This window comes from Myxine glutinosa, chromosome 2, assembly GCF_964187855.1.
Source record: "Myxine glutinosa chromosome 2, kmMyxGlut1.1, whole genome shotgun sequence".
Classification (NCBI taxonomy): domain Eukaryota; kingdom Metazoa; phylum Chordata; class Myxini; order Myxiniformes; family Myxinidae; genus Myxine; species Myxine glutinosa.
This window is the reverse complement of record NC_136262.1, coordinates 48,776,113-48,793,906: the sequence shown is the minus strand read 5'-3', so window position 1 is coordinate 48,793,906 and position 17,794 is coordinate 48,776,113. Positions and strand designations below refer to the sequence as shown.

Below are 17,794 nucleotides of genomic sequence, written 5' to 3'. Positions count from 1 at the left end.
TCAACGTGAAAATAGAACATGTGTCAACGTGAAAATAGAACATGTGTCAACGTGAAAATAGAACATGTGTCAACGTGAAAATAGAACATGTGTCAACGTGAAAATAGAACATGTGTCAACGTGAAAATAGAACATGTGTCAACGTGAAAATAGAACATGTGTCAACCTGAAAATAGAACATGTGTCAACGTGAAAATAGAACATGTGTCAACGTGAAAATAGAACATGTGCCAACATGAAAATAGAACATGTGTCAACGTGAAAATAGAACATGTGTCAACGTGAAAATAGAACATGTGTCAGCATGCAAATAGAACACGTGTCAACGTGAAAATAGAACATGTGCCAACATGAAAATAGAACATGTGTCAACGTGAAAATAGAACATGTGTCAATGTGAAAATAGAACATGTGTCAATGTGAAAATAGAACATGTGTCAACATGAAAATAGAACATGTGTCAACGTGAAAATAGAACATGTGTCAACGTGAAAATAGAACATGTATCAACGTGAAAATAGAACATGTGTCAACGTGAAAATAGAACATGTGTCAACGTGAAAATAGAACATGTGTCAACGTGAAAATAGAACATGAATAAAGAGGTATAGAACTATACCTATAGATAGCTATACCTATAGATAGGTATAGAAAGAGGTATAGAATAAAGAGGTATAGAAAATAGAACATGTGCCAACATGAAAATAGAACATGTGTCAACGTGAAAATAGAACATGTGTCAACGTGAAAATAGAACATGTGTCAACGTGAAAATAGAACATGTGTCAACCTGAAAATAGAACATGTGTCAACGTGAAAATAGAACATGTGTCAACGTGAAAATAGAACATGTGCCAACATGAAAATAGAACATGTGTCAACGTGAAAATAGAACATGTGTCAACGTGAAAACAGAACATGTGTCAGCATGCAAATAGAACATGTGTCAACGTGAAAATAGAACATGTGTCAACGTGAAAATAGAACATGTGTCAACGTGAAAATAGAACATGTGTCAACGTGAAAATAGAACATGTGTCAGCATGCAAATAGAACATGTGTCAACGTGAAAATAGAACATGTGTCAACTTGAAAATAGAACATGTGGCAATGTGAAAATAGAACATGTGTCAACGTGAAAATAGAACATGTGTCAACATGAAAATAGAACATGTGTCAGCGTGAAAATAGAACATGTGTCAATGTGAAAATAGAACATGTGTCAACGTGAAAATAGAACATGTGTCAACGTGAAAATAGAACATGTGTCAACGTGAAAATAGAACATGTGTCAACGTGAAAATAGAACATGTGTCAACGTGAAAATAGAACATGTGTCAACGTGAAAATAGAACATGTGTCAACGTGAAAATAGAACATGTGTCAACGTGAAAATAGAACATGTGTCAACCTGAAAATAGAACATGTGTCAACGTGAAAATAGAACATGTGTCAACGTGAAAATAGAACATGTGCCAACATGAAAATAGAACATGTGTCAACGTGAAAATAGAACATGTGTCAACGTGAAAATAGAACATATGTCAACGTGAAAATAGAACATGTGTCAATGTGAAAATAGAACATGTGTCAATGTGAAAATAGAACATGTGTCAATGTGAAAATAGAACATGTGTCAACCTGAAAATAGAACATGTGTCAACGTGAAAATAGAACATGTGTCAACGTGAAAATAGAACATGTGCCAACATGAAAATAGAACATGTGTCAACGTGAAAATAGAACATGTGTCAATGTGAAAATAGAACATGTGTCAATGTGAAAATAGAACATGTGTCAACATGAAAAAAGAACATGTGTCAACGTGAAAATAGAACATGTGCCAACGTGAAAATAGAACATGTGTCAACGTGAAAATAGAACATGTGTCAACGTGAAAATAGAACATGTGTCAACGTGAAAATAGAACCTGTGTCAACATGAAAATAGAACTGTGTCAACGTGAAAATAGAGCATGTGTCAACGTGAAAATAGAACATGTGTCAACATGAAAATAGAACATGTGTCAACGTGAAAATAGAACATGTGTCAACCTGAAAATAGAACATGTGTCAACGTGAAAATAGAACATGTGTCAACGTGAAAATAGAACATGTGCCAACATGAAAATAGAACATGTGTCAACATGAAAATAGACCATGTGTCAACGTGAAAATAGAACATGTGCCAACATGAAAATAGAACATGTGTCAACGTGAAAATAGAACATGTGTCAACGTGAAAATAGAACATGTGTCAACGTGAAAATAGAACATGTGTCAACGTGAAAATAGAACATGTGTCAGCGTGCAAATAGAACATGTGTCAACGTGAAAATAGAACATGTGTCAACGTGAAAATAGAACATGTGTCAACGTGAAAATAGAACATGTGTCAACGTGAAAATAGAACATGTATCAACATGAAAATAGAACATGTGTCAACGTGACAATAGAACATGTGTCAACGTGAAAATAGAACATGCGTCAACGTGAAAATAGAACATGTGTCAACGTGAAAATAGCACATGCGTCAACGTGAAAATAGAACATGTGTCAACGTGAAAATAGAACATGTGTCAACGTGGAAATAGAACATGTGTCAGCGCGAAAATAGAACCTGTGTCAACATGAAAATAGAACTGTGTCAACGTGAAAATAGAGCATGTGTCAACGTGAAAATAGAACATGTGTCAACATGGAAATAGAACTGTGTCAACGTGGAAATAGAGCATGTGTTAACCTGAAAATAGAACATGTGGCAACGTGAAAATAGAACATGTGTCAACGTGAAAATAGAACATGTGTCAACATGAAAATTGAACATGTGTCAACTTCAAAATAGAACATGTGTCAACATGAAAATGCAACATGTGTCAACGTGAAAATAGAACATGTGTCAACGTGAAAATGCAACATGTGTCAACGTGAAAATAGAACATGTGTCAACATGAAAATAGAACGTGTGTCAATGTGAAAATAGAACATTTGTCAACGTGAAAATAGAACATGTGTCAACTTGAAAATAGAACATGTGTCAACGTAAAAATGCAACATGTGTCAACGTCAAAATAGAACATGTGTCAACAAGAAAATAGAACTGTGTCAACGTGAAAATAGAACATGTGTCAACTTGAAAATAGAACATGTGTCAACGTGAAAATGCAACATGTGTCAACGTGAAAATAGAACATGTGTCAACGTGAAAATAGAACATGTGTCAACGTGAAAATAGAACATGTGTCAACGTGAAAATATAACATGTGTCAACGTGAAAATAGAACACGTGTCAACGTGAAAATAGAACATGTGTCAACGTAAAAATAGAACATGTGTCAACATAAAAATAGAACACGTGTCAACGTGAAAATAGAACACGTGGCAACGTGAAAATAGAACATGTGTCAACGTGAAAATAGAACATGTGTCAACGTGAAAATAGAACATGTGTCAACGTGAAAATAGAACATGTGTCAACGTGAAAATGGAACATGTGTCAACGTGAAAATAGAACATGTGTCAACGTGAAAATACAACATGTGTCAACGTGAAAATTGAACATGTTGGTGAAAACCAAACTCTCCTCCAATGTTATCCATGGAAATCTCCACTCATGGCTTACTCACTTCCTCTCTGGTCGAAGGCAACGCGTGGCCCTGAATGGATTTCTCTCATCTCCCCTTCCTGTGCTGGTTGGAGTTCCCCAAGGTAGTGTTCTGGGGCGTGTGCTATTTCTGGTCTTCATCAATGATCTCTCCAACTCTCTGGAAAATCCTCTCTATCTCTTTGCTGATGACTCCACTCTCTGCCGCTCCATTCCTCATCCCTCAGATCGGCAGTCTGCAGCCTCCTCACTCTCTGCAGACATGGACAAAATCAGAGATTGGTCAATCAAGTGGAACATGTCTTTCAATCCTGACAAATCTCACACTCTTACTACGTCTCTCCGAAAAGACCGACTGGACAACCCTCCCCTCCACTTTCTCAACAATCCTCTCCAAGAAGTTCTGTCGCTCAAGCTTTTGGGTCTCACTATCTGCCATAATCTTTCAGGGAAAACCGCATATCCAAGCTGGCCTCCAAAGCCAGTCGCCGACTGGGCATTCTCCGTCGTGCGAAGTCCTTTCTTGGCACACCTGAGCTCCTCACCACATACAAGGCTTTCATCCGCAGCTCAATGGAATACTGGTCCCCCTCTGGGCCGGTGCTCCTGCCTCACACCTCGCTCGGCTTCACGCTGTTGAAACCAAAGCTTTCAGAATCATTGGAATCTCCCGTCATGAAGCTATCTCTGAGGGCCTTTCACTCACTCACCGCAGCCAGGTTGGTGGTCTTTCTGACTTTTACCGACTCCTCTCCGGCCTTGCTCCCCCATCTCTCTCTGTGCTCTGTCCCCCCAATATTCCTTCAGGTCACACAAGATCTGCCTGCAACCCTCTTATGGTTAAACTGCCAAAATCTCAGCTCTCTGCTCACCTTCACTCTTTCATACCCCTTTTTTCCTGCCTTTTTCCTCAAACTCCCCCACTCCCTTCAATCCCACTCCTCCCTCCAGGTCTTTAAAACAGCTGTTCACCACCATCTCTTATCTTCCCCCATCCAAAACCTTGATCTTTTCTACCCCCGCTAATTCACTCCAGATCCACTTTTTTGAAATACCAACTTCTTTCTTGGAAGACCTTGCAGTGTCCAAGTGTTTTATACTTCTACCCCCCCCCCCCGGCCCTTCACACACCCTCCCCAGAAGCCCTCTCCCCCCCCCACCCCCCTTCCCACACCTCCTCCCCCCAAGCCCTCTCCCTCCCACAGATATCTCGATGTCCCTGCTCTCAAATGTTGTGCTGGCGTGCTTCCTCCTCTCTCCCCATCTTGTCGACCGCTCCCTTTATTATTTGTTTCATGTGTCCGGTTTTTTTTTTTTTGTAACATTAATCTCTTACACGAGCCTCGTTCTTGCACACAAAAAACCCTTTAGAATTACCCTTTAGAACCCATTGGAATTATCTGTGAGAATTATCCATTAGAATTACCCTTGAGAATTACCCTTTGGAGTTTGGAATTACCCTTCACATTTACCCCTTAGAATTACCCTTTAGAATTATCCTTTGAAACCCATTAGAATTACCCTTGAGAATTACCCTTTGGAGTTTGGAATTACCCTTCACATTTACCCCTTAGAATTACCCTTTAGAATTATCCTTCAGAATTATGCTTTAGAATCACCCATTAGAATTACCCTTCAGAATCACCCATTAGAATTACCCTTTAGAATCACCCATAAGAATTGCCCATTCGAATTACCCTTTAAAATCACCCATTAGAATCACCCATTAGAATTACCCTTTAGAGTTTAGAATTACCCATTATAATTACCCTTTTGGAATCACCCATTCGAATTACCCATTGGAATTACCCTTTAGAACACCCATTAGAATTACCCATTAGAATTACCCTTTCGAATTACCCATTAGAATTACCCTTTAGAATCACCCATTACAATTACCCCTTAGAATCACCCATCACAATTACCCCTTAGAATCACCCATTAGAATTACCCTTTAGAATTACCCTTTAGAATCACCCATTGGAATTACCCTTTAGAATTACCCATTAGAATTACCCTTTTGAATCACCCATTAGAATTACCCTTTAGAATCACCAATTAGAATTACCCTTTAGAATCACCCATTAGAATTATGCATGAGAATTACCCTTTAGAATCACCCATTAGAATTACCCTTTAGAATCACCCATTAGAATTACCCTTTAGAATCACCCATTAGAATTACCCTTTAGAATCACCCATTAGAATTACCCTTTAGAATCACCCATTAGAATTACCCTTTAGAATTACCCATTAGAATTACCCATTAGAATTACCCATTGGAATTATCCATTAGAATTACCCATAAGAATCACCCATAATGTCTCCAGCACGTGACCAGATCATCAGCTCTGATTGGAGGACGTTTTTGAGGAACATACTGTTGCGGTTTTGCAATAAAGAACGAACCCCCTCTCGTTAATTACACGACAACATGTCGCCTGCTGGAGTCAATAATTTTTTTATTAAATGTAAAGATTCGCTCCCTTCCCATTGTGTAGTAAACAAGTGAATCCACTTGGATTCCGCCCAGGTTGGCACATGGAAATTATGATGTAGCATAATTATCATCTCGGGTCAAGATTTGAAATTATGCCATGGTTTTTGTAAAATTGCTACTAGTATTCACATTATGTTCACATTCATTCACATTCACAGGGTCCTCTGGGTCCTCTGGGCATTTGGGTCCTCTGGGTCATTTTCTGGTCTGGGTCTGGCAAATTTTCATTGACATTTGCCCAGTTTCAACTTTTATTGACCCAGAGGGTCATTTGGGTCCTCTGGGTCATTTGGGTCCTCTGGGTCATTTGGGTCCTCTGGGTCATTTGGGTCCTCTGGGTCATTTGGGTCCTCTGGGTCATTTGGGTCCTCTGGGTCATTTGGGTCCTCTGGGTCATTTGGGTCCTCTGGGTCATTTGGGTCCTCTGGGTCATTTGGGTCCTCTGGGTCATTTGGGTCCTCTGGGTCATTTGGGTCCTCTGGGTCATTTGGGTCATTTGGGTCCTCTGGGTCATTTGGGTCCTCTGGGTCATTTGGGTCCTCTGGGTCATTTGGGTCCTCTGGGTCATTTGGGTCCTCTGGGTCATTTGGGTCCTCTGGGTCATTTGGGTCCTCTGGGTCATTTGGGTCCTCTGGGTCATTTGGGTCCTCTGGGTCATTTGGGTCCTCTGGGTCATTTGGGTCCTCTGGGTCATTTGGGTCATTTGGGTCCTCTGGGTCATTTGGGTCCTCTGGGTCATTTGGGTCCTCTGGGTCATTTGGGTCCTCTGGGTCATTTGGGTCCTCTGGGTCATTTGGGTCCTCTGGGTCATTTGGGTCCTCTGGGTCATTTGGGTCCTCTGGGTCATTTGGGTCCTCTGGGTCATTTGGGTCCTCTGGGTCATTTGGGTCCTCTGGGTCATTTGGGTCCTCTGGGTCATTTGGGTCCTCTGGGTCATTTGGGTCCTCTGGGTCATTTGGGTCCTCTGGGTCATTTGGGTCCTCTGGGTCATTTGGGTCCTCTGGGTCCTCTGGGTCATTTGGGTCCTCTGGGTCATTTGGGTCCTCTGGGTCATTTGGGTCCTCTGGGTCATTTGGGTCATTTGGGTCCTCTGGGTCATTTGGGTCCTCTGGGTCATTTGGGTCCTCTGGGTCATTTGGGTCATTTGGGTCCTCTGGGTCATTTGGGTCCTCTGGGTCCTCTGGGTCATTTGGGTCATTTGGGTCATTTGGGTCCTCTGGGTCATTTGGGTCCTCTGGGTCATTTGGGTCCTCTGGGTCATTTGGGTCCTCTGGGTCATTTGGGTCCTCTGGGTCATTTGGGTCCTCTGGGTCATTTGGGTCCTCTGGGTCATTTGGGTCCTCTGGGTCATTTGGGTCCTCTGGGTCATTTGGGTCCTCTGGGTCATTTGGGTCATTTGGGTCATTTGGGTCCTCTGGGTCATTTGGGTCCTCTGGGTCATTTGGGTCCTCTGGGTCATTTGGGTCCTCTGGGTCATTTGGGTCCTATATTCCTATCCTATAACATATATATCCTATAACCTATCCTATATATATCCTATATCATATAACATATATCCTATATATCCTATAACATAACATATAACAAATATATCCTATATTATGTACTAGCGAGCGGCCGCGTACCAGCCAAAGGGGTAGCCCATGGTTAGCCTAAATATAGATTTGATGACGTCATGTTTACACATCTGAGCGACAGAAACGTGCTTCACTTTTGGAGCGACAGAAACGTGCTTCACTTTTGGAGCGACAGAAATTCCCAGGCAAACGCTATAACGCACCAGGTTTACAACCTGTGCGTTAATAAAGCAGATTTGCGTTGAGTTAGGCAGGATTCCAACCCCTCGTGTGGTTGAGCAAAGATGTTGGTTTGTGGGTGGGGGGAAACAGTCCACGTGATCAACTGCAACAGTGGGAGGTGGGGAATAAAACCATCCAAAAGGAGGCGGGGAATGAAACCTTGCAAAAGGAGGTGGGGAATGAAACCTTCCAAAACAAGGCGAGGAATGAAACCTTCCAAAAGGAGGCGGGGAATGAAACCATCCAAAAGGAGGCGAGGAATGAAACCTTCCAAAAGGAGGCGGGGAATTGAGACCTTCCAAAAGGAGGCGGGGCATAAAACCTTGCAAAAGGAGGCGGGGAATGAAACCATCCAAAAGGAGGCGGGGAATGAAACCTTCCAAAAGGAGGCGGGGCATAAAACCTTCCAAAAGGAGGCGGGGAATGAAACCTTCCAAAAGGAGGCGGGGAATGAAATCTTCCACAAGTAGGCGGGGAATGAAACCTTCCAAAAGGAGGTGGTGAATGAAACCAGGCAAAAGGAGGCGGGAATGAAACCATCCAAAAGGAGGCGGGGAAGGAAACCTTCCAAAAGGAGGCAGGGAATGAAATCTTCCAAAAGGAGGTGGGGATTGAAACCATCCAAAAGGAGGGGGGGGCATAAAACTTTTCAAAAGGAGGCGGGGAATACAACCTTCCAAAAGGAGGCAGGGAATGAAACCATCCAAAAGGAGGCGGAGAATGAAACCTTCCAAAAGGAGGTGGGGAATGAAACCTTCCAAACCAAGGCAGGGAATAAAACCATCCAAAAGGAGGCGGGGAATAAAACCATCCAAAAGTAGGCGGGGAATGAAACCTTCCAAAAGGAGGCAGGGAATTGAGACCTTCCAAAAGGAGGCGGGGCATAAAACCATCCAAAAGGAGGAGTGGAATGAAATCTTTCAAAAGGAGGCGGGGAATGAAACCTCCCAAAATGAGGCAGGGAATGAAACCATCCAAAAGGAGGCAGGGAATGAAACCTTCCAAAAGTAGGCGGGGAATGAAACCTTTGAAAAGGAGGCGGGGAATGAAACCTTCCAAAAGGAGGCGGGGCATAAAACATTCTCAAAGTAGGCGGGGCATAAAACCTTCTAAAAGTAGGCGGGGCATAAAACCTTCCAAAAGGAGGCGTGGAATGAAACCTTCCAGGATGTCGTCCAGGCACTAATTTGTGACGTGGTAATAAAAATTAAAATGGGACCACGAGCTCTCTCTCGGATCGTCCATGCCGACCGGATAAGACCCTACACAGGCGAGCAGGCGCCCTCGTGGATCGCTCTGGCCTTAGAGGCCGAGGCGTGACCAAGCACCTCCACAGATGGGGGTTCATAGTGTAGAGGACTTGGGAGTATTGTACCCCACGTGGTGGTGTGACCATTCTCCACAGAGGGGGCCCATGAGCATTAGTTTAGGGGGATAGCATTGTTCAGCCCATGGAGGGGCCAGCAATGGTTGCTTACTTGGGGGCACCAAAACTAGCTGAGGGAGGGCTTAGGATAATGGTTAGGGATCTAGGGAGACCATGTGAAGAATCAGCTCTTCGTTTGGAAAAGAAGTCCACAAGTAGCCTGAAAAATGACGCAGCTTTTTAATTAAAACCAACTTATACAGATCCGGAAGAAGCCAAGACATCTATAGCAAGAGCCAGTCTCATGCCAAGTCAAGCCTTCCTGAAAACGCATTGATTCCCAGTCCATTTATATAGGGACACGTTTTATCAGGAAATCTCCGAGGGAACAAACAAAACTGGGAGAGGTTCCTCCCCGGTGGGCCAAGCCCCCACCGTCATCCGCCCTGTTATTCGGGGGAGTCAGCCCTTCCTTATCATTCGGACCAAATGTTTCTCTGGGCTCCGAGAAAACAGAAATGTAACTCACAAAGAGAAGAGTGTATGCTTAGCCAAACAAACCCATATATTTTATGGGTTTGTGTACATGAGTAATTCAAAGCATGTTTATACAGAGTCATGCGTTGCTGTGATTAAAACAAAATATATATGGTTAACGATAGGTTCATGTCATTCTACTAGCATTACGCAAAAACACGCGCATGTGGGCGTGGTTTTACGACCAGCCTCGAAAAAAAGCACACGTATACAATTGTCCAGCATGACCTCAGCGAGCAAAACTAAAACGAAGCAAAAACCCTTTATTAACTTTATGAAAATAGCATTTTTAGACCACATTTAAATCATAACACATTAGCAACCAACGTCTATAACTGAACTTTAGGCAATAACAAATCTACTACTTGACATTCCTTCCTCTTGTCTCGTCGAGACAAAGTATCTTAAGAGACAACGTGCCACATCGGGCTTTATTGAAAAATAATTGTGTAATGCGGGTATTGAAAAAATAATTGTGTAATGCGGGTATCTCCCAAGGGCATATCGTGCGCCCAAAGCGCCTCGCCCGTGCATTTGGCGAACGTGTCGTGTGGTGCGTGCTCGGAGCCTGAGGGCTCAGAACATGAAAGTCCATTAACGTTTCGGATCCACAACGAAGAGGTCTGGTCCAGATGAGGTTCTGCTCCGCCAGAGGGCCACCACCTCCCCTGCGGAACTTGCTCCCCCCACCCTTTGCAGACCCAGTCCTTGCAGATCTTCGAAGTTAATCAACGATCATGCCCATGAGGTCCCTCACGTGCTGCTGTTCTGGGGAATACATAATATTGTCAGTATCTTGTGTCTCAATTTCCTGGTCAGGGTACAGAGCGTAAAAATCCGATTCACTTGAAGCATTTGAACTTAATACATATGAAGAAAAGAGAGGGACTTCCTTTATGTCAAAGTCTCCCATGGGCGCCTGGTCGGCTTGCGGGTCTAGGATATCCACGTCGGGTCCCTCGACCGCCAGACCCAGCGTCGCAATCAGATCCATAGTTGGGTTGAAAGGGGGCGTGCAGCTGTCAGCTTGTAATACATAAGCAGCGTTAGCCAGTACACGCAAGGGGTTTATAGCACAAGTATCACAGTCATCACATACACCGTTACAGGCAGCAGCCAGTTCCCACATGGGATCCGCACAAGTATCACAGTCATTACATACACCGTTACAGGCAGCAGCCAGTTCCCACATGGGATCCGCACAAGTATCACAGTCATTACAAAATTCAATGCAATTTTCTGGAGCGCCGGTCGCAACTGCCTTGTTGAAGGACCCGTTCAGGTCGACGGCCTCTGTGGTCAGAGCCATAGTCGTTGTCGGCGGCTTCTTCACTTTCCATCCTGTAAAATACTTTCTCATACAGAGGAGGACTAGAGATTTCATTAGTGCCCCCCAAATTACTACCCCGATTATCACAGCCAGTGCGGTCAATAACCACTTCACTATGGTGCCCGTCCATCCCTGGAACCAGTCAGTGAGCCAGCTAAATGTATAAGAATTTTCGCGCGCGATCCGATCGATCGTCCGGGCGTGGCTAGTTTCCCTTAGTCTCACTTCTGCATCACCATTGTACGCATGTGAATCACCGTATCCAATAGTATGTCATGAGCCGTAGCGGTGTCGTTTGCCACCTTTTCTAGGGCCAAAGCCAATTTATCTATCCGGAAACTATCCATGACTGTGCCCGCTCCTGGGAAGAAGAAACCAAACACCTTTTCCCATAGACTCCCGTGTAGTTTAGTGGTTCCATCTTCGTTCATGACTGACCTCTTATAACGCCTGTCCAAGGACTTTGGGTCTAGCTCATCCAGTATCTCAACGTCAGGAAGGACTGAACCCAGATAACATGTGCCCCCCCAATTATTTGGTAAATAGGGGTAAGCCTTGTCGCCGCATATAAACATTGTCCCATGGGGTGGGACCAGGTGGGTGGATAAGCACTGGAGTCCCTTTACCACCCCATTAATCCTACTAACCCCCCTAGAGAATGTTATAGCCGTTATGTTGTGGTTGTGTTTATCTTGCAGTACTATTCGTAATGTAATCCCCGAGCTCCCTTGTCCCAGCTTCCCGGGGAGAGTGTAGGCGCATTCTGATTCTCCCATACGCAAGTGGCCGGAACCCTGGAGGCAGACCCTCCCTTTCTGTGGTTTGACCCAGACGGGGGCAGGCCTCTCGGCCACATGGGCAATCATTGACGGGCGATAATTAAATTGTCGATTGCAACTCTTGCCGTTGTCAACCCCTTCTCTTTCCAGCGTGGTGACTAAACATGGGGAATCGATAGGTTGTGAGCAGAGGTCATTGAGGGACAGAGGTAGCACTATCATGTGTATTCCTGTGGTGCCTGCTTGGGGAAAGCGCATGCACGACCAGCAGTGTGTCCTATTTTGAATTGTTGCCACCTCCCTGGCCACTTTCCAATATGTGTTTTCACCCTTCTTTGGGGCCTTATTCTGGGGTTGTGGCGTGAGTATGTATTCGATGCATGGTATGTAGTTCCTTTCGCCACCGGCCGCGCCAGGGGTCCAGACGCTGCACCGGACCTGCATGGTCATGTCTTTCCCTAGGCGTGTGCGTGTTTGTAGCTTAAAATCAGGGGTTCCCCATTGGTATCCTGGTTGGGCCAAGGTCTTAATGCTAGCTTGCCCGTCTTCCCGGAACTCTCGTTGCTTTTGTAGTACCATGCCAACGCGTCCAGGCCCTGCCGACAGTGCTAGCCAATTTATGTTCACCCAATTTGTGTGCAGGGCTTTCTGTTCGAAACATGGTAGTGATACTCTTTGTCCCCATGTTACGGTGAGGTGTCGGGTTTTGTTTTCGCATCTATTGGAATCGGAGTTTCCCCTAGCTGCTGTCGCTATCAATAGTATTGTACCTATGATTAGGCCCATCCTTACTGTGGTTGCTGTGGTGTAGTGTCTGGTGCTTGTATGGCCAACTTACAGTGCGTGGCGTGGATCCACGAAGTCTTGCCCTCGCAAAAGACTGCCGTTGGTGTAGTCAGCAACACCTGGACTGGTCCCTTCCACCTTGGTTCCAAGGCGTTCTTGCAGGTGAAGTGCTCCACGAACACCTGGTCTTTTCCTCTGGTGGAACACCTGGTCCACAAGTCTCCTGGGAGCGCCTGGTCTACAGGTCTCCAATTTCCTAATCCACTTTTTTTCAAGTGGATCCAATTTTATCCAATATTCAATTTTTAAATTCAATCCCATTTAATCCAGTCCAATTCAAATTAAATTCAATCCTTCTCTCAGCATCCCATTACCTGTTTCCAACATCAATAAAAATAAAATTATAAAATTAATAAAAAATCAATCATTTCAACTCTCAAATCGAATCAAAAAATAAAAATAAACGAAAATTACTTCAGCGAGAGTTTCAACTAGAATTAACACAAACAAACCACCATTAACCTCCATTAACACAAACAAACCACCATTAACCTCCATTAACACACACAAACCACCATTAACCTCCATTAACCTCCCCCTATTATTTATTTATTTTCACGAATAAACAAATAATAGAAATAACCTGGTCTACTTCCAATTTCAATTCTGGTCAGTTCTGGTGTCTGGTCACACACAATGTTTTCCTCACCCACTGTGATTCGCTCAAAATAGATTCTCACTGTTATGTCTGAAATTCGTCTCATGAAAACCCATTCAAGAGTCCGGTGTGACAGACAGCCAAACACATAGACACGCTGAAGACCCCAGGGTACCCATCAAACTAGCTTGTCCGCAGATCCACAACACAGCGAAACATGTAACTTTACTAAAATAATCACTTACTCATAACTAATACTCATAATAACTCATAATTACTTATGTAATTACTCATACCAATACTTACTTAAAATAATGTAATATCCCAATCTTCACCCCCTATGCAAATTGAAGCACCCCGGACAACCCACAACCAATATCAACCACTGTAGCCGCTTTCCCGACTCCAGGCAGCCACACGCAGCCACATACATCTCCATCCACGTCACACAAGACAACAGCCAACGAGTGTGTCCACCACACAGAAACCTTTGGCAATGCAACAACCGAACTCCCAGACAACCAACAACAAAACCCAATCCATCTCCATGGCTCATCAAGCAGTTCCAACTTAATCCAGCTTCACATACCGATTTCCCCAAAAACTCGTGAAACTTCACCCCCATTCTGGAAAAACCCTGGACTAAACCCTGACACCCTAAATAACTTCAGACTCATCTCCAATCTACCCTTTCTGTCAAAAGTTTTGGAACGTGCTGTGGCCACTCAACTCAAACATCACCACTCTGCCAATAACCTGTATGAAACATCCCAATCCGGATTCTGCTCCAGCCACAGTACTGAAACTGCTCTCCTCAAAATCACCAGCGACCTTTTCTCTCCTCTGATGCCGGCAACCTCAACATTTTCATCCTCCTCACCTCAACGCCTCCTTTGACATCATCAATCACGCCATCCTCCTCACCCTGTTTAGACCAGCTTGTGCCTATTAAACCCAAATTAGTTCACCCCCAAGCCCACAAGGACCACCTACTACTCTCAAATTATCCACTCTGGCTCCGGAATCCCAAAAGCACTCTTCTCTACAATAAACAAACTAAATAAACAAACTTTACAACGTGAACAAACTCCTCAGCGCCCTGGATACCGCCACCTGTCATTCAGAGTAGACAACAGCATCTCCTTTCTGGCTTTCAGCATCTCCTTTCTCCTTTCTGGCATCCAAATGAAATTCTGGCTTCAAATCAACTTCCTCGACCTTAACTATGATAAATCTAAATTAATCTTCGTTTGCCCACAACCACTCACCAAATCCACCCATAACTTTGCCCCCAACATCGATGGTCATTTGAACACAAATTGAACAAAATTAATCGAACAAAACACTTCCATTAACTCGACATTCTTTTCACAGCACAAAGTTCACTTGAACATCTTTTTCCTGGATACTCCCTCTTTATTTTTATACCATACCATGCTTCTCCACTTGCAACCCAAATATTTTCCATGAAATAAATAAAATGAATTTTTTGAATCTTCTCATTATTTGAAAGTTTACAAAATGTCCCAAATCTGTATATTATTTTCTACTGTGGTTATATTAAACCATTATTTTACATTCGTTACACTCCCTCCAAAATTGTTACACTATATATATATATATATATATAAAAATCCAACTTTCAATAAACTGAAAATTGCTTCGCCATGGAATAGTCCACCACTCATATAAATAATCATAAGAGTTCTGCAAAACATCTCCATCTTTAAAACTTAGCCAACCAATTTAAACCACATGTTTTCCCCCCAAAAAACAAGTCACATTCTTTGTATATTGCCAACATTGTTCATCGTTTAAGTATCATCCAGAACTAAATTTTTATAAACCATCAACTTGTAGATGCATTTATTTATATCCCATTAACCCAAGAACTCTCAATTGCTTGGTTATATTTTAGTAATGTCATATATCCATATTTCTTTTCCAAATTGTTCCTGATATACACATTAATCCCATCTGTCTTTGTTTCCAGATGAACTCAAATCAGGAAATCAACACAAATCCTTATTACCTCCAATCAATTCAAAATTAAATCAAACAATTCAAAACCAGATCGGATCAGCGATCAAAAATCACTTTTCCAATCAACAATTCATTCAAAGACCAAGCCGCTTTCAAAGACTTCAAAGACTTTCAAAGAAAGATTCAAAGACCAAAAACACAACTCTCATCTTACTGTGACAAGTAAGCAACCAACCTACTTCACACTAAACAAATAACTTTTCATTACCCCTTTCTTCTCCACCGCCTCTTACACTTAAACAGATCATAATTACTCACTCATACACTATTGCCCATCACCCAGTTCATATAAACTCCATTGTTGTCCTGTCCATCTCTCTGTTTGTGGATCCGGTGCAAAGTTACACAAAGTTCCCGTTTACATTTTGTGACTCACAGCTCCTGCCTCCATGGAACAATGACGCCTAAGCACTCAATTAGCCCTCCCAGTACCAAAGACTTACAATCAGACCGACAGACAGACAAATAACAGAGGCATGTCGCCAGCCCCAGCACAGGACATCACCTTTCCGGGCAGGCACAATATAATCCACAGCATCGAAATGCCAATTTCTATCTGGAGCCTCGCAAAGCCAAAATCCATGCATGCGTGCTCCATCATGCAACCCGATCTGTACTCGGTGCGCCCGGCGCCCCCTATAATCAGTGAGTTATAATAACCACAATATCTCTGGCACCCAACTCGTGATACCACAATTTAATCCACGTTACTTGCATCTCTTCATCCTCCCAAATGTCCTCCATTTAACGTGACTCAAATCCATCTCAAATCCCCACAGCTCGATCGAACACGTCACTGTACTCGACCCGGTTAAATTAAATTCCAAGCGTACTGTACCTGACGCTTCCACAACAACAAAAAACTCGATATTCTCTGTCCACTAATTATGTACATGATTTTGGTTTTACCCACAATATAATGTCCCGATATTCTCCAGATTTAAGTCCTATATATCCTGTCGTTAAAGCAACACCCTGTAGACTGACTCCGCCTGTCGTTCTTCCAAGGTTAGTGAATTACCTCTGACCTTTCCCTTGCATATCTCGAACAAAGGTCAACTAAACTTTAAAAGGTCAAACTTCGAATTGGTCAACACAAATGCATCGATGCATCTTCCAGCCGCCACTCCGCACTGTACCTTACTGTATGAACAAGACTTCCTGTTGGAACTTGGCTCCGGAAATTAATTACTCTGTCTTGAAATCGTTTATTTTAGCCATCTTAAATAAATCCATCCATCTATCCATCTTATAAATCCATCTTAAATAACGTATTCGTCCTGTGACATTGCCTGGCATATATGTCGCAGCCGGCCACTATTCCGACATGGCTCGTCTGACATGAACGTCGCAAAAAAAAAAACAGGATCTCCGACGCTCCACCTCTCTGACCCAAAATGCACTATATGACACCAATTCCAAAGGTGAGCTGCCTCAGCGATACATCCCACACATACAATCCACAATATCTGCCATTGAATGAACTCTTCGATTCAAGTAAAACACACATATTGATTCGAATTCTGAACCTCCAGTTCCACAAACTCCAAACCTCCGTCCGACTGCCGCTCGAAAGACAAAGCAGCCCATCCTGCAACCATCTCCAAGAACCCGCTTCATATCAACAGTAGGTCGACAAGGGCACTCCGAGTGCTTTCCTGACCCGATTTATATCAATTCGCTTCCCAAACAACTCCCAAACAGATGAAAATCCGGACTCAGTTCAGGACCTCGCCTGTTCTCTCGGATAGACGCTAAAATGGACATTCCCGGCCTGAATTTCCCGCACGTCGAGCAGATCACTTACAAAGCTTCACACCGAAACCCTCTGCTTTGCATATGTCATACAGACAAATACATTGGCTAGATACACACGTCAATTAACATCCCAATATACATTCATTCCTCATTCATATACTCATAGAAGTCTCCCAGACTTCGCGCGAAACTCAGATCGACTCAAATCATGCCTTTCTCCAGCCACTCCCAAACAATCTTTGCTCATTCATGTTACGTCTCTCATTCAAGGAAAAGGATTTTTGGGACGGGTTGGACGGGGGTTGGTTGAGGTGAAAAAAAGGAAGGCAGGGTGGGGGGTGTTGGGGTGTTGCCTAGAGCCCCGGGACTGAGCTCAGGTCTTGGGGGGGTGGGGGGTGTTGCCTAGAGCCCCGGGACTGAGCTCAGGTCTTGGGGGGTTGGGGGGTCTTGGTCTGGTATCTGGTCCAGCGGCATCAACCGCTGATTTACTTGTTTAACTGCTTACTTAATTGTCCTCTGTCCTGTAGCTTCAATAACTATGGCTGCAATGCTTAAAATTTCAATATTTCAAAAACCATTCCTGTCCTTCTCACCCTGTGGCCACCTGGCCCATTTCCTGTGAGCTTATTTATTTT

At 43.5% G+C, this 17,794-nt stretch overlaps 1 protein-coding gene across 1 annotated transcript; it reads right to left on the bottom strand.

Annotated features, from left to right (window-relative positions):
• Positions 1 to 10,075: 10,075 nt before the first annotated feature.
• On the bottom strand, positions 10,076 to 13,727 carry LOC144891024 (uncharacterized). The gene is made up of 2 exons (XM_078773239.1): positions 13,283 to 13,727; positions 10,076 to 13,222 (listed from the first exon to the last, which is right to left on the bottom strand). Exon 2 carries the CDS (start codon positions 12,698 to 12,700, stop codon positions 11,357 to 11,359), a length of 1,344 nt encoding a protein of 447 aa, XP_078629365.1. The 5' UTR covers positions 12,701 to 13,222; positions 13,283 to 13,727; the 3' UTR covers positions 10,076 to 11,356.
• Between the last annotated feature and the right edge of the window lie 4,067 nt (positions 13,728 to 17,794).

Coding starts and splice junctions, on each gene's coding strand:
- LOC144891024 (XM_078773239.1), bottom strand. CDS start 12,700: ATGGGCCTAATCATAGGTACAATACTATTGATAGCGACAGCAGCTAGG.